The sequence below is a fragment of the Salvia hispanica genome, chromosome 6 (assembly GCF_029641045.1).
Source record: "Salvia hispanica isolate PSC_SH4W2 chromosome 6, Shi_PSC_v1, whole genome shotgun sequence".
Taxonomy (NCBI): domain Eukaryota; kingdom Viridiplantae; phylum Streptophyta; class Magnoliopsida; order Lamiales; family Lamiaceae; genus Salvia; species Salvia hispanica.
Window position 1 is genome coordinate 21,043,199 of NC_142697.1, and position 22,420 is coordinate 21,065,618.

Below are 22,420 nucleotides of genomic sequence, written 5' to 3' on the forward strand. Positions count from 1 at the left end.
CATAGTCATTTTATTTGGAGTAATGTGACTTACTGTAGCAAAGCGATTTAGCACTAATAATACAGTTCAATTGATTCATTTAACATTCACTCAATATATTCTTTAAGTAGATTCAATTAAAGATTTTGTTTAAAATATAGACAAATATGGACTAGGTAATTACGTCTTATAGACTTTTTAATTCTCAACACGTCCAGATGAAGATGATGGTCTAACTTTTGGAGAGTAATAAACTTCATCCACCTTTTGCGCTCTTCCCTATCTTACCTCCTTCCTCCCCTTTACATTGAACAACAGTGGCAAAGCAGCCCTTTTCTTCTCTGGCACGACCTTTAACCACACTCGATCCCATGTTTGATTTAAGCCGATCATTTGTAGTCAAAATATATGAAATGAGATATAAATCACACTTTTCAAAAAAAAATTAAGAGAAATTTTAAGAAAAACAGCTTAAAATTGGGTCACAAATAAAGAATAACAAGTACTACTCCACTAAAGCATCCCAAATGAAATTGAACTTAAATTGGCCGTCCAAAAACATGATACTACTACTGTACTACATAGGGTTGAGATTATATAATAATGGTCAACCATAGTTTTGAAATGTCAACTGTACCAGATGTCCTCTAAGGTTAAGGACACACAAAAGAAGACATAAACATTAATTTACTTGAATAGTATAGCCTTTTATTATTTTCAACAAACTAGGCCAAAAAGCTTTGAGTTCACATATGTTTATCTTGAATCGGAAATGGTCCCTTAAGAGCACTCTCAATGGGTCGGCGTTAAATCCGGCGAAAAATCGCCGATTATCGCCGGATTATCGCCGGGCGTTGGAGTGAATTCGGCGATAATTCGGCGATAAAACTCCCTTATTATCGCCAACTCCCTTATTATCGCCGAATCATCGCCACCCACTGTGGGCGCGATTCGGCGATAAATCGGCGATAAATTTTTATTTTTTTTTTAAATCTTTGTTTTTTAAATCTTTGTTTTTATGGTTTTTATTTGTAGTTTTTTTTAAATCTTTGTTTTTTATGATTTTTATTTGTAGTGTTTTTTAAATCTTTGTTTTTTTAAATCTTTGTTTTTTATGGTTTTTATTTGTAGTTTTTTTTTCTCGTTGTATTATATTTTCCAATGATTAATACAACGATGAATTGTTCATTATAAATCTATTTATTAAACACATTTGTAGGGAAAATTAAATAATATTAAAAATGATGATGTAAAAATGAAATGTTGAGTTAGGGAGAAATAAGGGAGAAATAAGGGAGAAACCATTTGAGCAGTTGGCTAAAAGTTGGCTAAAAACTGGGGATAAATTTGGGTGCTGATGTGACGCTGATGTGGCAGGAGTTAGGGAGAAATAAGAGAATTTTTAGGGAGAGCATTGGGAGTGCTCTAAATTGTAATGCAAGTTTAGTAATAACAGCCACATATTTTTATCATAGGTGCTATATGTGTCTGGCTACAAAAGAATCAAATTCTGTTTTTTGGGACCAATTATTTGTTAGTAGTACTATTTTTAATAAAATGATATAGACAGTAGAGCTAAAGTTTTGGTAGTAAAATAAACCCTATTCTCTTTAGTACTAGTATATGGGAAAATAAGATTAGATCATATACTATATTTTCTTAGTAATTCTAATTCTCTCTTTAGAGCACTCCCAACGGTGCCGGCTAAAAGTCGGCGTTTTTTCGCCGTCTATCGCCGAGTTATCGCCGACCAATGGGAGAGGTCGGCGATAATTCGGCGATAAATATATTTTTTGTTTTTTTTTTTAATTTCCCCCTATAAATACACACCTTCTCTTCATCCTCTCCCCATCCTCATCCCTTTTCTCTCTTCATTCTCTCCTCATCCTCATCCCTTTTCTCTCTTCATTTATTTTCTCTCTCTCCATCTATATTTAATTTTCGTCGTTGTAATGTTTAATTTCCATATATTTAATTTCTATTCCTGTACTATTTTTTTTATTAATTTTCGTCGTTGTAATGTTTACCTTTGTTTAATACAACGAACTTTATTACTATTATTTGTTTTGTCTTATAAATTAAATTAGCTAGCTTTATTATATACAAAAATAAAACAATTAAATTAGTGATGATGTAAAAATGAAATGTTGAGTTAGGGAGAAATAAGGGAGAAACCATTGGAGCAATTGGCTAAAAGTTGGCTAAAAATTGAGGATAAATTATGGTGCTGATGTGGCAGGAGTTAGGGAGAAATAAGGGAGGTTTTAGGGAAACTGTTGGGAATGCTCTTATCGATGTGAGGCATTGATTTATTTATTTTTTTCCATTTTCCAATACCTCCACACAAACCCTTCAAGGTGAAGCTTGAATGGTGAGACGGTGTATATTTTATATATTGATTGATCTATCGTTTTTTCAATTCGCCTTCCTATCAAAACTGTTAGATCAAAATTTTTTATATATTTCGATCCAAATAATCTATAGGATTAGTTTAAGCTTCAGCCATTGGCAGATATAAGAAGAGCCAACAAGAGACTCAATCCCCTACTGAGTTAATTTTTGTATTCCTATAAATATCATCAACTTTTTTGGTTATTTATGTGATCATTTTGCAAAATCTCATATCATCACTATAGATATAACTATATTGCAAAATTGAGAATATATACACAGCTCATACCAAAACAATTTTTTGTCACAATGCTAGAAGTCATGTGAGAATTATATATAGTATAATGCATGATTATAATTTAATTTTCATATCCACGTGAGATATTGTATGCTTTTCATTTTCAAACACTATTATATAGAAAATCTATTTGAAAAAAGCCACTTAATTGGTCACCTTATTGTTATCTTCTTTTGTTCTTTTCTTTTTCGATCGGCACAGATGATGAAAAGGAAAGTGGTTGCACTACAATTAAGATAATTTATCTTCATCTATATAAAATGCAATGAATACCAACACATTTAATTAATATTCCAAACTTTCCCACTTCCTAAATAGGGAGTAGTAAAACTTTTCTTGCAAGTTAATCAATACTACTGAATTAAGTACTAGTTGGTTCATCGTCTGTTGTATTTGTATACTTTTTTACGGTTGATTGGCCGTCCATGCACACATTTTCATCCTTATGCAAATTTTATAAAATATTTTAATATTATTATTTTGAATATTTTCTTATCAAATGCTCTTTTTCTAATGTAGTCATTGGATAATTGTCATGTTTAGCATACCAATCAAATTGAAGTGCCAGCGCATTTTGTTGACATCAATTATGGTGTTAAAACATACATTACATATTAAAAAGAGGTGATATTATTGTAAAACAAATTTAAGTTTGTCCATCCTACAAATAGTGACGTAAATTAATTTCCAGATACATAATCTCACCCAACTTTACCAGGATATATGATCAATTATTAGACTACCAACTAATTGAATTGAACTACTACTCTTTAGATATTCTAAAAGATTATGATTATAGCAAATAATCTCCTGGAAGAAGGTCCATAATCATGAGGTGGTTTATTTTACCCATTGATATTTAATCCAAGTTCATAATCATGAGGTGGTTTATTTTACCATTGATATGTAATATTCAACTTTTTCAGGAGGGGTAACTGGTAAAGATGGAGATCAATCATCATAATCACCTTTTATGTTTCACCTTTTGATTAGTATACCCATACTTTAATTTCAATCATGGAAAGAAAATAAAATTAGATAGATGTGACAAGAAATGGACCCCTCCATCGAGAAATATCACTGTATTATATGATAGGGCACCAGCTTTTATATGATTATTTATCATTTCCTTGGACAATGAAAGTTGAACAGAATGCAATGGGTACATTGTCATTTTCTACACTACTGTCATATTCTGCGCTTACAAAACAGGTAGAAATAGGCACGCCTCAAATATATTACTACTAGTATATCTTTTCCTTCAATTAATTGTATAGTAAACTTCAATATGAATGCTATGATTTTATCTAGATTATAAATATACATGGCATCAATTAATCTGCATGAACTTATGTTTTAGGCTCCCTCGTTCCCCTAATTCTATCTTTAAAAATAGAGATTTTGAGGATAATATGAATTTTAATATAAAATTAGTAAAATATAGTAAGAGAGAAAGTAATAAAGTATTAATTGAAGTAGTGTTAGTGGATTTTGTACAACATCATCAGTAATTTAATGCGTGGTTAAGAAATTTTCAAAAATAAAAATGAACTAATTTTATGAGATGAATTTAAATGGTAAAAGAAAACTATTTTTTGGGTATGAATAAATTATATCAAAATTAGTAACGTGTCTCATTTAAAAAATAGAAAATAATACGCATAAAATAGTGTAACATGCTTTAAATATCTACAATACGTTAGGAAAACATAAAAGCTTTATATTTGATTACTTGCAATTATACTAAACTATTGGTTTGAGGATGAAGGACTAGTCATAGTTGATGGCATATATTCTCTTGATAAAATTCTTTCACTTTAGATGTTGGTATACATTGTATGTTATAAATCATCATAATATCGTCATTATTGAGTTTGGTTACATTATATTTTATTAGGCAATGATTGGGCTGGAGCGACCTAATCCACTACATTATGCATCCTCAATATATGTAATAAAGTACTTTGACATTGTTATAAAACCATAATTGAGTTTGGTTACATTATATTTTATTAGGCAATGATTGGGCTGGAGCGACCTAATCCACTACATTATGCATCCTCAATATATGTAATAAAGTACTTTGACATTGTTATAAAACCATAATTGAGTTTGGTTACATTATATTTTATTAGGCAATGATTGGGCTGGAGCGACCTAATCCACTACATTATGCATCCTCAATATATGTAATAAAGTACTTTGACATTGTTATAAAACCATAATTGATTATAGTTATACTATAATAATACAGTCCCATGCACCATATATATAGTAACTGCGTGTTTGGTCATGCACAATTTAGTTATATTTGAGGTGTCTATTTAGACATTATTGCACACGTACCCTACTTAATTAATTCAACTTCTTCTTTTCTTTTTCAATGACAAACAAATTCCGAATATTTTTAGTTAAGTAGAACTCTGAATAATATATCCAAATAATGATCACATGTAGATTGTTTTTCTGGCGCATTCGTATCAGTTATAGATTAGACAGTTGTTTTTGGTTTTTCGGTGTCATATTATATATACTAGTACTATAAAGATCATATATTCAATCGATCATTTCAAAATTGACTGCTTTATGTTCGATTTTTTACTTTTTAGTTTGTGATAGTTTTTCTAAAAATGTGCACACTCAAGGAGTATATAAGATTATTTGAATTTCCAATTAATTAAAAATGAAATATTTTACAAACTAAAATGATGTTCATTTAATTTATTTACTACTCGACCCTCTTACCATTTATATTTGGAAATATCAAATTATCTATTGGACCGTTAATGCCATCACATTCCACATTCATCTGGGATTTTTGAAAAAAAAAAACATTCATTTAAAAAAAATTAGACTTGTAAATGGTACTCCCTCCGTCCCCCATTACTTGACACGGTTTGACTCGGCACGGGTTTTAAGAAATGTAATGGAAAGTGTGTTGAAAAAGTTGGTGGGATGTGGGTCCTACTTTTAAAGTATTAGTTTTATAATAAATGTGAGTAGGAATGAGTTAGTGGAATATGGGGTCCACTACCAAAAATGGAAAAAATGAAGTGTGTCAAGTAATGAGGGACGGACCAAAATGGCAAACTGTGTCAAGTAATGGGGGACGGAGGGAGTATGAGTTTTAATGCGCAATTAGCAAAGTGAGAGAGTGAGAGAGAAGAGGAGGAAAATATGATAAAAATAGTGTTAGTGGATGATGGAATTCACATTTAGAATAATATATAGCGTTAATAGTGATCTAAAACTTTCTATTTTAAAAAATATTAGTATAATTTAGTGGACGACTCAAAATAATAAAATTAATCTATTTTGTAGACACGATAGTACTACAATATTGTAAAATGTTAATTTGACTATGATATAGTAGTACTACCATATTGTAAAATGTTAGTAATTTTGACTGTGCTATAGTAGTACTACCATATTGTAAAATGTTAATTTTGACTATAATACTAATACTTTCTTCGTGATTAAATAGTGTGAATTGACTTCTATAAATAGAGTTATTGGGTCACGCACGAGATCTAATTAGCTGAGTTTTCCTCCTGAAATACAGATTGAATTAAGCATTAGTATGCATAATCTTTATTCAAAAGCTAGAGTGATATATATATGAGGTGATGATTGGACGAAAAAAGGATACAATGGTCAACTAATAAAATTTTACTCTATTTGATTCTTTTATATACTCCATATAAGTGAGAAACTGGATACACAAATAATGATAATCTTCTGTTTATATGCATTTAAAATAATCGTAGATGAAGTTAAATTTAAATAATACGAAAGACAAAAGACATAAATAGGGCTATTTATACGTAAAATAATTCGAGTAAATAGATTGATGACATGTTTCCGCAAAAATGGTCGGCTTGACGTAAAAACAAGACGACAGTGGCGGTAGTGAGAGATGGAGTGGAGATAGCAATTCCGCATGACTAATGGCAGATTATATACTGTAAATAATTAATGAAAAATATTCCATTCCAAAATCCTCTCTATAGATTAGCATAGAATTCGCACAGATCCACCTGCATTTGCGCGCAAGTTAGCCAAAATCACCACTGTCATCATCATCATCTTCTCCTTCTGTTTTCCACCTGCGTTAAAAGAGTATTAAAATGCAGCAATAGTTGTGATTGTGATAGCTGTTGCCGCCTAATAATTGGGTTGGCGCTACCTCCTCCTCCTCCTCCTTCATTTCTTTTTAGTAGTACTCTTATACCTAATTTTTCCAATTTTCTCCCTTTTCTATAAACTAATGAAATTAAACAACTAGACGCAAACAAAAAAGTCTGTTTTCATCCGCGGGGTTGGTAGTTGTGTGTTCATTTGCGTTGAATTTAGCTTCAGATCTGTTAGCGGCAGAGAGAGAAGTGGAAATGGTGGAGCATAGTCTCTTTTTGGCTTCGCCTTTTAACAACACATGTAAAGGAGACAGTGAGAGAAGGAGCCTTGATGCTGCTGCGCTTTTTCCTTTTTAGCTGTGAAAGCTAATATTCTCTACCTTGCTTCTTCTTCAGGACTGTAAAGCTCAACCCTTTAAAACATTATTTTTTCCAAGGGTTTCTTTTGCCCTTTCTCCTTTGCTCTGTTTGCCTTCTGCACATTGTTGAGTGGTGGTGGTGGTGGGAAGAAATCTTAGAAAGGGAAGCGTTTAATCAGTGGTGAAAATGATGACTGCTGCGTTTGGGAGTGATTCCATCAGTTTCCATACAAGCAATACTTGTAATACTCTGCTCAAAGAACTTCAGGTTTCTCTCTCTCTCTCTCTCTCTCTCTCTCTCTCCCCCCCCCCCCCCCACACACACACACGCACGGCGTTGAAAATGTTGAATTTTGACATCTTAAGTGCAATTTCCCTTTTTGGTTTTCTTGAGTAGTTTTCATGATTTCTGTTTAACTTTTTTACTTTGATTTTTTCTTCTTTCTTTTTCCATTTGTTAAAGGATAAGGGTGGAAATCTATGTATGTACTATCATGTGTGGATATGTAATTTATTACTAGTAGTACTTCATAAATTTTTCTGCATTCCTTTTTTCCCCTTCCAAGTTTTATCTTGAAAATTTTCCTCTCCAGTAAGCCTCTGTTTCTTCAGTCTCAAGAAGAAAGATTAATTTTTTATAGATAGTTTCTCTGTTAAAGTTTATAATTTGTATATGACCTGTATATAACCTGAGTTTTCTAATGATAAAGAAAAGATGTAGTACTATTTCATATCTCCTTGTTTGAATATCACAATATTTTTGTTTCCTTAGGTAAGACTGTGATGATGGTAATAGAGTGTGATTTACTTAGTGGTTTTGTTATTGTTTTGATGCATAGCAACTATGGACTGAAATTGGGGAGACTCAATCTGATAAAGACCGCATGTTAATGGAGCTCGAAAGAGAGTGTTTGGAGGTATACAGAAGAAAGGTTGATGAGGCAGCAAATGCCAAGGCTTGCCTTCATCAATCTATTGCTTCCCTGGAAGCTGAGGTTGCAATGCTTATTGCAACTCTCGGGGAAATCAACATTAATTCGCTGGTAATGAAGCGGGTTTAGCACTTAAAACAATCAGCACTACCATTTTGCATACTTTATTCTTTAATCCAACCTTCTTTTTCTTCCTTCCACTGAAGTATTATAGAACATATCGTCCAAGAATGCATAATAAGTACCTTTCTACTTTCACTTCCAAATTTGGCAAAGCCATAGTGATGGTTTGAATCACATGATTATGAGTGAAGCTGGACTATGCACCCAATTCTTGTCAAATGGACTGAGCTGAGTAAAACAACATAAAGCAGTACAAAATCATGTTTATCAAAGCTTTGAAAATTTGTCCTACTTGTTTTTGCTTAATTAATGAAGTTTTCTACATATTATTACGAGTGGCCCGTAGTTTGTAATCGGCTGAATGACAACTCCCTTGATTCTGTATTCTTGTGGCGCTATATAAAACATTTATGGTGTATTGCATTACACTGCATCTGCGATAATCTTAAATTCTATTCTGTCCTGGTTATGCTATCTGTGTTATCTAGGCTATTTGTTTACTGAGCTTTTCAGCTCCTTGTTGCATTGCTTAAAATTGCATTAAGAGACCAAAGTTAGAACCATTCATTATTATTAATATCAACTCGACTTCCATTATAAACGTTTGATTGGTTATATAATATTGATGGGGTGATATTTTCCTAACCAACAGGTGCAGTCTGACAAGAAAGCCCAATCTTTGAAAGGGAAACTAGCCTCAGTCAGACCGTTAGCGGAAGACCTAAAACTAAAGAAGGAGGAAAGGATGAAACAATTTGCAGATATCAAGTCACAAATTGAGAAAATTAGCGGCGAGATCTCTGGTTATGGCAGTACTGCCAGTTCCATAAGTGCCTTGACTATGGAAGAGCAAGACTTGTCAGTGAGAAAACTCACGGAACATCAATCAAAACTTCGTGTTCTTCAGAAAGAGAAGGTAGACGAAGTAGTGCATTAAACATGAAAAATTCATGCAAAGAGTATAATCTGTATTGTGCATCCACTATTTCTGCATCTTTCCAGTCTTTATAATGAACTATATAGCATGGAAACTTTATATGGCCTTATTATTTAATTTGGAAGTGCTTTATTCACAGTTTGAACTACTGTTTTCGCTGAAGGATACTGTAGAAGTCCCAAAATTGATCCATTAGTTGCAACGGATATTTTGCTCGACTCTGGTTTTAAAACTACTCTTCTTCTTCTTGGCAGTCTGAGCGTCTCCAGAAAGTCATGGATTATGTTAACGAAGTCCATACTTTGTGTGGTGTCCTCAGTATAGATTTTAGCCAAACTGTGAGTGATATTCACCCAAGCTTGCATGGTTCAAGTATGGGGCTTGTTACGAATATCAGCGACAGCACATTGGAGGGACTTGATCAAGCTGTCCTTAAGTTGAAAACAGAGAAAAAGTTCCGTCTTCAAAAGGTATTTGGACTCTGGTAGTCTTTTGTCTGAATATTTTATTTTCTTGCTCATTAAGAACTATGGTTGCTGCAGTTGAAAGATGTTTCTGGGTCTCTCTTTGAACTCTGGAACTTGATGGACACATCGAAAGAAGACAAGGCTAGCTTACTGAGAATTACTTCTGTCCTTGGTTTGTCAGAATCAGAAATTGTGCAACCAGGCGCTCTTTCGCCGGAGATAGTTCAGCAGGTAGAGAAGCAGTATGAACTGCCCAACTGTGCGGCTTCTTTCCAGCAACGTTAGTTGATTATTTTGGAATGTCATCTGTGACAGGTATCGGCAGAGGTTGAGAGGCTCACAAAACTAAAAACAAGTAGGTTGAAGGAACTTGTGCTGAAGAAGAGGTCGGAGTTGGAAGATATTTGTTGTAAAATTCATATTCAACCAGATCAAAGCACAGCTGCTGAAAAAACCAGTGCATTGATTGATTCAGGTGATTAATCTGTTTCAATAAGTACTTCTCGTCTCTCATCTCTCGTCCCTCTCTCTCTCTCTCTACAGTCTTGTTGATTCTTAGTAAAATTAAAGGGTGGAACTCGATCATACTGCAGGCTTGGTGGATCCAAGTGAGCTCTTAGCTAACATCGAGGCACAAATATGTAAAGTCAAAGACGAAGCTTTAAGCCGCAAAGAAATAATGGAAAAGATAGACCGGTGGCTTTCTGCATGTGATGAGGAAAAGTGGCTTGAAGATTATAACCTTGTAAGCTACCATATCATGTTTAGGATGTGCAAAACAGATATCAGAGTTCTGTCATTACCAATTTATCATTTCTTTTTTATTGATCTTCCAGGATCACAATCGTTACAGTGCTGGAAGAGGTGCACATATAAACCTTAAGCGCGCAGAGCGAGCCAGGATCATGATAAATAAGATTCCAGGTACTTTATCGGACTGTTGATGATATCTTTCCATATCTTAGCTGATCGTATTTCTGGGGTTAATGAGATAAAATTTGCAGGTGTGGTTGACAATCTAATTAGCAGGACTCTTGCATGGGAGAAGGAGAAACAGAAACTGTTTCTTTATGATGGAGTGAGTGATTTAAATTCTTTCAATAAATTGCAAGTTTTTGAGTGTTTTGCTCATTGTAATCTGCCTGTAATATGCAGGTGCGTTTGGTGTCAATTTTGGAGGACTACAAACAAGCCAGACGACTCAAGGAAGAGGAGAAGAAGAGAGCTCGGGTAATTAAGATTTGATTATCTTTGTGAAATTCTTTGTTGATAACATGGTAAAGAAATAAAAGAACATTTTGTGTTGGCTTGGCGATAGAGTGCTTAATGCGCCTTATGTTTCCTGAACAATATGCTTGTAAGGAAAACAATCGAGCAATAATTTTCAGTGGTTCTCATGTTCTTTTGCCCATCTACCTTTTCTCAATTTAGGATCAGAAGAAACTGCAAGATATGCTACATACTGAGATAGAATCTATATATGGGTCTAAGCCAAGTCCCAGGAGAAGCAACAGCTTCAGGAATCAAAACGGTCATCGAGCATATGGGAATGGATCGGTGACACCCTCGCCTCGTCGCAACTCAGTTGGTGCTGCAACTCCCGAGCTCCTTACACCACGTTCATATTCAGGACGCCAGAACGGCTATTTCAAGGAAATGAGAAGGCTCTCCACTGCACCTCTGAACTTTGTTGCTATACCCAAAGAAGATACCATCTCATTTTCCTCTATTGGTGGCTCAGAGCCCGAGTCCCCTCCTCAAGTCTGAAGTATGTAGACATTACTGATCACTGTCTTGGTAGTTCTTGAAAAGTATCAGCTCATGTCTCAGTTTGTTGTGCAGATGATGCGGTGGAATCGACAGAGGCTTGTCAATATAGGTGATGCACACCATCGTTTTAGCGTGTATTTAACTTGCTTCTTGCTGATTTATGGAAGTGTGGGGTAGCATAGTATAGTGTTGCTTATTATAGGAAATAGCTAATTGCAAATACTAGTGTATTGTGCTGTCGAATTAGGAGGGAGTTTTATGTTATTGGCGTTGGTTTGCTTGTATATAGGGCTTGCGGTTGTGGCCAGAGTTTTATTTTTTTTAGAGTAATCTGCTGATAAAGATGTTTGCGTTTTTGGATTATTGGTGTTTGCTTGGAAAGGTTAAAAAATGCAATTGCTCTAAATTCACATGTTCTAATGTAGTGTAGGATTAAGTACAGCGTTTGCTTTGATCTACACTAAAGACATTGTTTGAACTGTGTGTAAATTGGTTAAACGGTAGAGTGGTTAATGTTTGAACTAAAGGTAACGAGTTTGAGTTTATCATGGCGTGACCTTTAAAATTTTATGTTTATTTGCCAAAACTAAAATTAGACAATGCCTACTCATCAATGCTAAACGTTTCAATTTTGGGAATAAAATGTCATAAAAATTTTCGGCTCACCAAATGTCGATGTGGTATTCGAAAATACACGTGCCCTAGTATATATACATGGCATTTGTATCTGATGTGTAAATTTTAGGGCTATTAAAGAAAACAAAACGTCAAACAAAATTGATCATGCCCAAAATCTGGTTATCATGATACTTGTATTGACCTTGTCATATTTGATTCTGATGCCCAAAATTTGGCTGGCTTCTCTAAGATCCTTCATAGAGAATCATTCTTATCCATCTCATTTCTATCAGCTCATATGGTAAACATATCATAAACATGCAATATCAAGATAAGATAGTTTTTGTGAAACTTCTTGTAGTAATAACAACAGTTAGTTAGCAATTTAGCATGACATCTTTTATACTAATGAATCCATCAAACTTCTTGTACTTCTACTTTGAAGTTTGTTTCAGATCATATAAACTAACTTGCACAAGATATAAAAATATCTTGACACAGCTAAGTTATTGCGGACGACGTGGTTTTTTTAATAAACCCAGCTTGGTCAAATAAGTTTGGTACAATGCCTCTCGAGCAACTTGATATTCTTATACTCTATTCTACCCAATAAACGGACGTGCTCATGTTTAGGTAAGTTCAAAAAACGTGTGATTACTGCATCTGCACTGAGGCTATTTTTTTGAAAAGTTAGTCAACTCTCCTTAACTTTGGTATCGAGGGTAATTCAAATCCGCTCAATATCATATAAGAAATGGGCCTCTCAACTTCATATGAAAGGAGGGTCATCTATTCTTTTATAAATGAAATAGAATCATCACCAAGTCATGTGAAATGAGATTTAGAATTTTAACAAAGATATAATTATTCAAGGAAGAGCACTGCAAAAAGCGAACTTGATTATTCAAGGAGTAGTATATAGTAAGGCCATGTTTGGTAGGGGTGATAATGGAAATCCATGAACAAAAATGACTTGTTCATGGATTTCCATCCCTAGATAAGTTATCACCCCTACCAAACATGCCATAAGTATGCGGAGAGAAAAAATCATGAATCATATAAACTCAGACATTTGCCGTGTCTTTTCCTCCATAATGTCTCACTCTCTCTTTTCCTTGGTCTTCCCCATCTTCCTTGTTGTTTCTCTCTTGTGTCCATCCACAAGCAGCAACATTGCCATTGCCATTGCCAAGCCTAACTGCGAGAGCAAATGCGGAAACATAACAATCCCATATCCATTGGGCATTGGCTTGAGCTCAGGCTGCTCAATAAGCCCCTGGTTCGACGTCAACTGCGATTCCTCCTCCGATCCCCCTAACCATTCCTCTCCAAAACCAACACAGAAATAGTCGACGTGTCCAACAACGAGCTCCGCGTGTCGCCTCACCTTGTTTCGACAGACTCGGCCACAAAACCGACGGTCTAGAATCTCGGATCAACGTCTCCGTTCAGCTTCTCAGACAAGAACAAGTTCACAGTGCTCGGCTGCTGATCAACGGGATGCATCTCAGCTTGCTCGAGCATCAATGATCTGGCCGACATTGGAGGCTGCCAAACAGGCATTCCAAAGGGATTGAAAAGTTTCAATGCAACTCTGATTCCTGTTATCGATCGCGTCAAGATTTGGTCCTTCGCCCCCTGCGGATACGTGTTTCTTGGAGATTCGAGTGGTCAGGGTTGCTGACCTCAAAGACCCGGGTTTCGGGAACAGGATCGTGGAGAATGTGCCTGTGGTTCTTGAGTGGAGCGTTGGCGAGCAGAGTTGCAAAGGAGCTCGAGAATCACCTGCTTTTGCTTGTCATGGTAATAGCGATTGCGTTGATTTCGATATTGTCATCAAGGATTTCAAGGGAATCCATATCTTAGCCCAGGATGCACAGCTGCTTTCTTTTATAATTTCGAAAAGAAGTACTCCTTCCGTCCCAAGATAAGTGACCTACTTCTTTTGGGCACGAGATTTAAGGAATGATATTTAAATAAGTTAAAGTGGAGAAAGTAAAGTATGAGAGAGGGAAAAGTAGAGGAGAGAAGAGAAAATAAAGTAGGTGGAGAATAAAGTAAGAGAGGTGACTTTTTGCTAAAAATGGAAATAGGTCACTTATAGTGGGACACCCCAAAAAGGAATACAAGTCACTTATCTTGGGACGGAAGGAGTATATTTTTTTGAGAAATGATAATGAATGAGTTAGTTCTATTGTGTCGCAGATATTAACATATGTGAAAGTTATCCGTGTCATGAACATGGGATCTGCAAAAATTTGGATGGCACTTTCGACTGCACCTGCAAAAAGGGATACTCGGGCGATGGGACGAAGAACGGGCATGGTTGCATAAAGAAGTCTATGTCTCTTATTGCCAAGGTTTCTTTAGGTAACAGATATTAAGAAAAAGATGTTTATTATGTTGAATTAAGAGACAGAATAAAGTATAAGAGAGAAAAGTATGACATAATAGAAAATGAATTAATTAAATCGTGTATAGAAATGACTCAACTATGATGGAACTAAAAGAGTGCTATATTTCATGATTTTTCTTGATTCTATTTTCGTTTTTTTTTAAATGGATGGAAATAATTTGCAGGTATCATTGGCTTATTGACATTAGTTACTGGTATGATTGTACTAATCTTTGGAGTGAAGAAAAGGAAGCTTATGAAACAAAGGGAGAAATTCTTTGTGCAAAACGGTGGTGTGCTTCTGAATCAATTGCTCTCCTCAAATGAGAGTAGTGTGAAATCACCAAAGATCTTCACAACTGAGGAGCTAGAGAAGGCGACAAATAACTATGCAGAGGATCGGATACTAGGAAAGGGTGGTTATGGCACAGTCTACAAAGGGATTCTCCGTGATCATCAAGTTATTGCAATTAAAAAATCAAAGATGATTGATCAAACTCAAATCGAGCAGTTTATTAATGAAGTGTTAATCTTGACACAAATCAACCACCGGAATGTGGTCAAACTGTTGGGGTGTTGTCTAGAGGCAGAAGTCCCTCTCTTAGTGTATGAATATGTCTTAAATGATACACTCTTCCACCACATCCATAACAGTGGAGGGATGCCTTGGTTTTCATGGGACAATCGTTTGAGAATAGCAACTGAGGCTGCCGGTGCATTGTCCTATCTTCACTCTGCAGCTGGAATGCCTATTATCCACACAGATGTCAAATCTCCCAACATATTGTTGGACGAGTACTACACAACTAAAATTGCAGATTTTGGCGCGTCAAGATTGGTTCCCGTTGATCATACAATGGTTTCCACTCTAGTCCAGGGAACCTTAGGTTACCTGGATCCAGAGTATTTTCATACATGCCAGTTAACAGAGAAGAGCGACGTATATAGCTTTTGGGTTGTCCACAAAACACAACAGTTGTAAATTGGGCTGGGATGTCTGAGACCACCCATAGCTAGGCCCGTCCAAATCAAGTCAACATCAAGAGTAGAGATGGAATCAAATATTCATCTTTTATCACTAAAAAAACTATTAAGGATATTTTTTAGTGCAATTAAAGATGTTAATTTGTGTTTCTAACATTACAAAAAAATCTCTATTTACTAGCAAAAAATTTAGTTGCTAATTGTCATAATTCCGCTGGTAAAATTGGTTAGCAGCGGATTAACAACAGATCTACGACACTACTAAAAAGTTTGTTGCTAAAATTTAGCAACAGCTTAAATTGTGCTACTATTGTTTTAGTAACGAATCGGCAACATAATGACTTCGTTGATAATTGTTGGCATCAAAAAGGGATCGAAAACTTTAGCAACAAATTCAGTTCATTACTAACTGCTAGCAGCGGATTAGCAACGCCCTTAATCCGCACCTAAATTGTTGGCATAAAAAAGGGATTGTAAACTTTAACATCGAACCTAGTATGTTACTAATTGTTAGTGGCGGATTAACAATGCACTAAATCCGCTCCTAAATTGTTGGCATAAAAAAAGGGATCGAAAACCTTAACAACAAACTTAGCCGTTACAAATTGTTAGCAATGGATTAGCAGCAAACTTAGTCCGACCTAAAATTTTCGGCACTAAATAGGCACCGAAAACTTTAGTAACATACTCAATTCGTTACTAAGTTTAGCAAAGAATTAGCAGCAAGCTCAGTTCGGCCCTAATGTAATATTTTTTTTTAAAAAAAATCACCGATTGGTATGTTCGCTACTAATTTTAAGTTTTACTCATTACTCCCTCCATCCCACAAAAATATGCACCATTTCCCTTTTAGTCCGTCCCACAAGAATATACACTTTCTAAGTCTTTTCTCTCTAATGAGGTTGTTGCAAAAGTTTTATTTTTTAGAGTATTCAGCTGATAAAGATGTTTGCGTTTTTGGATTATTGGTGATTGCTTTGAAAGGTTCAAAAGAGGTGGCCAAACCCAACCGGACCGGCGGTTAACCGCCGGTTCCCAACCGGCGGGTCGGAATTGGAACCGGACGACGGTTCCGGTTTGTAATCCGGTTTAGGGTTTATAACGGGCCGGTTACGGTTCAAAAAATATGAAACCGGTTAACTAAAAATATAGCCGTCGCCGGTAGGTTCCTAGGGATGCAGGCGTAGGGCTGAAAAAGGTCGGAAAACCGCCAGTTTGGGTCGGAAAACCGCCGGTTTGTGTCGGAAAACCGCCGGTTTCTGACACAAAACCGTTGGTTCCCGATGGTTCAGGGCTAGGGTTGCAGGCGTAGGCGTAGGGTTGCGGCGTAGGGTCTGAAAAGGTGTCGGAAACCGCCGGTTTTCGACCATTTTCAAAGTCTCTTTGGATTTTACTATAGAATTTAAAAGTTATAACAATAAGATTTAAATAAAAATAAATAAAAATAAGAACCGGAACCGGCCCGGAACCGCTGAAAAACCGGCGGTTAGTAGACATGGCCAAACCAAACCGGACCGCCGGTTTCTAACCGGCGGTTCGGAACCGGAACCGGAACCGGACGACGGTTCCGATTCGAAATCCGGTTACACGGTTTTTACGGTTCGGTTACGGTTCAAGAAATATGCAACCGGAACCGGCGGTTAACCGCCGGTTCGGAACCGCCGGTTAACCGGAAAAATAGCCGTTCGCCGATAGGTTCGTAGGGTTGCAGGGGGTAGGTCTGAAAAAGCACGGTTAACCACCGGTTTGTGTCGGAAACCGGCGGTTTGTGTCAGAAAACTGGCGGTTCCTGACACAAAACCGCCGGTTCCCGCCGGTTCAGGCGTAGGGTCTGAAAAGGGGTCGGAAACCGGCGGTTTTCGGTCAGAAACCGGCGGTTTCTGACCGAAAACCGGCGGTTTCCGACCGTTTCAAATTTTGAATTTCAATTTTTTTTTTTTTAATATCAGATTTTCCCCCCATTTTTATCTATAAATACCCCCTTCTTCATCACTTCTACTCACCCTATTCTTGTGTTAACAAGGATTTCTTTCTCAATCTCCAATTCTCTATTCTCTACCTCATTCTCTCAATTTGCTCTCTACTTGTTTACTTAAGTTGTTCATCAATTTTCATAATTTGCACTTCATATTAGTTACAACTTACAACTTGTTCAACACTTCAACTACATTACTATAAAAAAAAATATGTCTTCTTATCGTGGTGGTGGTGACCGTGATCGACGGGGCAAAGGAATTGCAGAAGATCAATCTACCCGTCCGAGAAAATCACGACGACCTACTCGTCGAGAAATTTTGGAGGAGGTTTCCCATGCTGAGGCTGTTCGCTTACAAGTAAGTTATAAAATATTTTGCATATTACTTTTTTTATACATAAAGTCATAACTTAATAAGTTTGAGTTCATGATTTTTCTATGTTCATCATCTTCTAAATTCTAATTCGTACATACTACGTATACTATTTGTAGATGGAAGAAGATCGTCGTGCAGCTGCAGCCATTGCACTATCCCAATTGGGTGGTCATGGCACGGTTGGCGCCGAATCCGATGCTGATAATTACATCTCGGTCGATGATTACGATATTGATGATGTTAATGTTAATCTGAACGATGATAATGAGGACAGTGACGGTGGTGACCACGAAAATGAGGAAATGCCCCCCCCCCCTTCACAAGACGGCCGCGGAGAAAAAACTAAATATAAATCTGATATATTTGTGAAACATTTCAAAAAGGTCCCAATAGTTTCTTCCGCTAATGAAGTGCCGGTATTTTTTATGGCATATTGTAACTACTGCACCAAAAAATACAAATTCAAGAAGTCCGGGGGATATGGCTCTCTCATCCGTCACATGCAGACGATTCATCCCGAACTATATGGGCATACCGCTAGCCAAACCCAACTCAACTTCCAAAGTGCGAGTGCCCATGGCTCCACCTCCGGTTCGTCTCAAACAGGTACGCCGTCCTCCGCTCTTTTAAGATATGATCATAAGCATACTACTGACGTTATGGCTAAATTTGCTGCCATGCATCATCTTCCTTTTGGTATTTATGATAATCAAGATTATGAAGATTCGATGAAAGAGTGTTATAATTTGAACTCAAAAAGACTACCTAGAACTAGTATTCAACGATCTACCAAAAATCAATATACTGAAATGAAAAAAGATTTATCACGATATTTGAGTAACTTGGGACACAAAGTGAATATTTGCTCTGATGTATGGATGATACGCTCGGATTTTGCACTGTTTTAAGGCCATTATTTGGTCCGTTTTTACTATCAAAATCACTCTACATGTCCATTATTTGCATATTTTATACATTTTGGTATTTTGACGTGTTTTGTGAGAAATGTGCATATTTGAGCCGAAAAGGAGAGTAAAAACGCATAGTCTGGAAATCTGGAGTCAGACGGCGACCAGCGACCGCCGCGAAGTTGTACGGCGACCGCCGGCGCCCGGCGGTCAGAGCCATGTGGCGGTCCGCCTCGGAAATTTACGCTAGGAGAAGAGTCTCGCCCGGCGACCGCCGGAGGACATGTGGCGGTCCGCCACCGAAGGGTCAGAGTCTCTGGACTCCAACGCGGCGACCGCCGGCCAAGGTGCGGCGGCCCGGCGGAGAAAGGCGGCGAATCCGACCAGCCCTAGATTTGCTCCAAGACTTACCAAATTTTGAAGATCTTTTCCTTCTATGATGAGGAATAATTTTCCCCTATAAATAGGACCTCAAGCTTCATCAAAAGGGAGAGAACACATTCATAGAGAAAGAGAGTTACTACTTGCAATATTCATAGAGATCAAAAGCTAGAGTACTTCAATTGTGCAAGGAGTTGGAGAAGGATTTCAAGAACATCAAGAACGACAAGGATTCTACCTACGGGTTTTATTTGCTTTAGTTTTATGTTCAAATTGTTTTCCCTTCAATCTATGTTTTTAGTTTATTCAATTATGTGTAACTAAACTCATAGGATTCTAGGGATGTGTTAGTAGCAACTTTGGTTATACAATTCCGTTTTCTATTTAATATCCGTTTTGTTTTTACTTTGTTTCTTCCCTAAGTTAATCATGATGCTTCGTAATTGAGTGACACAATTATGTATGATTTAATATAACTTGCTTCATAACTGTAACAGAGTTCTAGCGAGTTAGATTCACTTAGTAGACACTACAGTTAGCTTCCTTTAAAACGGCACTGTTAATTGAGAGTGAGGACTTTTCAAGGGTCTTAGGAGCTTTTTGGAGTTACGTATTAGGATTGACAACCCTAATGTTAGTAATCAACGTTTGTATCGCATGAGCATAAGCTAGGTGACTCGTCCTTTCAAAGTATTAACTGTGCTAGGGTATTGTAGTTTGGAATTTGTATAACCATAAAAGTGAAAGCACATCCCTGGAATTCCCTTATCTCTATACTTTTCTCTCCGTGATTTGCTTGCATTTAGTTGTTTACTGCTTTTAATATTTTCTGTTTTCAAAAATTTTCAAAAAAAATTCTTGTTTCTCCAGATAGTAATTGAGTTCTAGTAGGAGATAGACACTTTGTGTACGTCTTCCCCGTGTTCGATATCCGGTACTAACCTTTTGCTATACTATACCTACTCTGTATACTTGCAGGTATTTATAGTGCAAATAAAAAGTGCATCAAGGTTTTGGCGCCGTTGCCGGGGAAGACAATTCACTTTGGAGTAATATCTTCAAACGGATAATTTTACTACTTTGGATTTTTATTGCTTTCTGTTTTAATTTTTTTTTTAGTTTAATTTGTTTTTGTTTTCGAGTCTTGCAGGTTTTGTATGCGAACGCGTTCTGGCAAGTACATCTTAGAGCCGCTTGATTTAGAACTTGAAAGAACTCGTAGAATAATAAGAAGTGAAAAAGGATCAGGAACAATGGGTGACCGAACAGATATTGAGAAGCTGCATGAGATGGTGAAGTTGCTGATGGATGAGAGAGATGCGGAAAGAGCAGCCCGAGAAGCCATGGAAAAGAAGAACAGAGAAACATTACCTGTGATGAACATGTTCAATCATGGGAATATGATCACTTTTCCTGACGGTCCTCGTATTGATGCTAACAATTTTGAGTTACGCATGCCCCTTATCCAAAGGGTCGAGCAAACTCCTTTTGCAGGTAGGGCGACTGAAGATGCTAACCGCCATCTCTCCAAATTCGTGGAAATCGCAAACACTTTGAAATTTAATGGTGTCGACGACGATGCCATACGGGTAAGACTTTTTCCATTCTCATTGATTGATTCTGCTAAGGAGTGGTTTGAGTGTATGCCACTAGAAAAGGTCTCCACATGGAAGGACATCGTAGCTACCTTCCTCGACAAATACTACCCGCCAGGCACTATTTTGAAGCTCAAGAGTGAGATCTTTCAGTTTATACAAGGCCATGACGAGCCCCTCTATGAGGCATTTGCTCGTTTCAAAGCTCTTCTTTGAAAGTGCCCAAACCATGGTTTTTCCATAGACCATCAGGTAGGAATCCTCTATAATGGATTTAATGAAAAAATATGTGATATGCTTGATTCAGGGGCAAATGGAGGATTTCTAAGAAAGACAGGAGAGGATGCCATGGCGGTGATCGAGGAGTTCGCCACCAACAATCGGGGGTGGTCGAAGGAAAGGCATGCCACGAGAAGAGTAGCAGCCATAGAAGAGGCCGAAGAAAGTTCTTTTGCTAAGGAGCTAGCAGAACTTAGAGTCAGGATTAATCAAATGGACGTCTCGAGGAAGGAAGATCCAATTCCGGCAACTTCCATAGTGGCGGTCACGGCACCCGAAACTGCCGTGTCAACTGTGGAAGAAATCAACTACGTGCAAGGAGGCGGTCCCAGAAATTACAATAACAATTATCGCCCTAATCAGTGGGCGGTAATTTCAATAATTATTAATGGGAACCGTCCGCACCCAAATCTTTCTTATTCTAACAATAATTACTTGCAACCCGCTGCAGGATTTAATGTTAGCAAAGGAGGAGTGGTTGAGCCGATGAAGAAGGAAGACAAGTATGATCAAGGAATCACGAAGATTTTGGAAGTAATTACGCAAGATAGGAAGATTAATGACACCAAGATCGGAGTGGTCGAAGCAAGGATAAACAACCTCGAGCAAGGAATGAACACGATCTCGGCAACTATAACCAACATTACCACTCAAATGGAGCAAATTCAGAAGAAGTTAGATGAGGATAGAGCAAAGGCAGCAGCAAGAGTGGATGATATTAACAAGAAGTGGGTGGCGAAGCAGAAATCTGGGGACTGCCCAGTCGCCGGCGGACCGCCGCACACCCCGCAGCGGCCCGCCACTGAGACGACAGAGTCAACCACGCAGAAGGGGCTTGTTCGGAACAATGGAATTGTGCTCCCTTTCCAACCAAGGAGGAAGTTTAAACTCGAGGAGCAATTCAAACATTTTTTGAATATATTTTGCAAAGTTCATACTAATATTCCCTTGGTCGAATCATTGCAGGAAATTCCAAAATATGCAAAACTTTTGAGGGAAGCGGTGATGAGAAAGAGGAAGCCGACCAAAGCCGACCTTAAGCTACCGCATCATTGTAGCGAAATCATCCAAAAAGAGAGGGCAGTAAAGCAAAGGGATCCGGGCCAGTTCATTATAAGATGCCGGATTGGAGAAGGGAAAGTTGACAAAGCACTGTGCGACTTAGGATCGTCCATCAATCTCATGCCACTGAAGTACTACGAAAAGCTCAACATCGGGCCACTCAAATCTTCAGACGTAACACTCAGGTTGGCCGATAACTCGTCCATCAAGACTGTAGGTATGATTGAGGATGTCCTAGTTAAAGTTGATGATTTTATTTTTCCCGCCGACTTTATTGTGCTTGACATGAAAGTAGACAAGAACGTCCCTCTAATCTTAGGGAGAGATTTTCTTGCCACTTGCAAAGCTTTGATTGATGTAGGCCGTGGCGAGATCACAATCAGTGATAATCATAGTCAATCCACCTATAAGATTGAGAGCGAGATGCTAAAATTTGAGGAGGCAAAGCGGGCAAAAAT

At 37.2% G+C, this 22,420-nt stretch overlaps 1 protein-coding gene, 1 non-coding gene and 1 pseudogene across 2 annotated transcripts; 2 read left to right on the forward strand and 1 right to left on the reverse strand.

The window, feature by feature from the left end:
• Positions 1-6,648: 6,648 nt before the first annotated feature.
• Positions 6,649-11,752, forward strand: LOC125206089 (65-kDa microtubule-associated protein 6). The gene is made up of 12 exons (XM_048105389.2): positions 6,649-7,428; positions 8,000-8,203; positions 8,868-9,131; positions 9,407-9,622; positions 9,695-9,850; positions 9,935-10,094; positions 10,213-10,364; positions 10,456-10,543; positions 10,624-10,697; positions 10,775-10,849; positions 11,051-11,387; positions 11,462-11,752. The coding sequence occupies exons 1-11, from the start codon at positions 7,348-7,350 to the stop codon at positions 11,384-11,386; spliced, it is 1,806 nt and encodes a 601-aa protein (XP_047961346.2). The 5' UTR covers positions 6,649-7,347; the 3' UTR covers position 11,387; positions 11,462-11,752.
• Positions 11,753-13,101: 1,349 nt separating this feature from the next.
• On the forward strand, positions 13,102-15,384 carry LOC125206371 (wall-associated receptor kinase 2 pseudogene; annotated as a pseudogene).
• Positions 15,385-20,750: 5,366 nt separating this feature from the next.
• Positions 20,751-20,857, reverse strand: LOC148923347 (small nucleolar RNA R71). Its single transcript, XR_016133080.1, has one exon. It is a non-coding gene; the product is annotated as a small nucleolar RNA R71 (small nucleolar RNA).
• Between the last annotated feature and the right edge of the window lie 1,563 nt (positions 20,858-22,420).

Excerpts from the sequence above, each read along its gene's own strand:
- LOC125206089 (XM_048105389.2), top strand. The coding sequence starts at position 7,348 with ATGATGACTGCTGCGTTTGGGAGTGATTCCATCAGTTTCCATACAAGC. Across the intron at positions 8,204-8,867 it reads AAATCAACATTAATTCGCTG|GTGCAGTCTGACAAGAAAGC; the intron begins GTAATGAAGCGG and ends CCTAACCAACAG. Across the intron at positions 9,132-9,406 it reads GTGTTCTTCAGAAAGAGAAG|TCTGAGCGTCTCCAGAAAGT; the intron begins GTAGACGAAGTA and ends TCTTCTTGGCAG.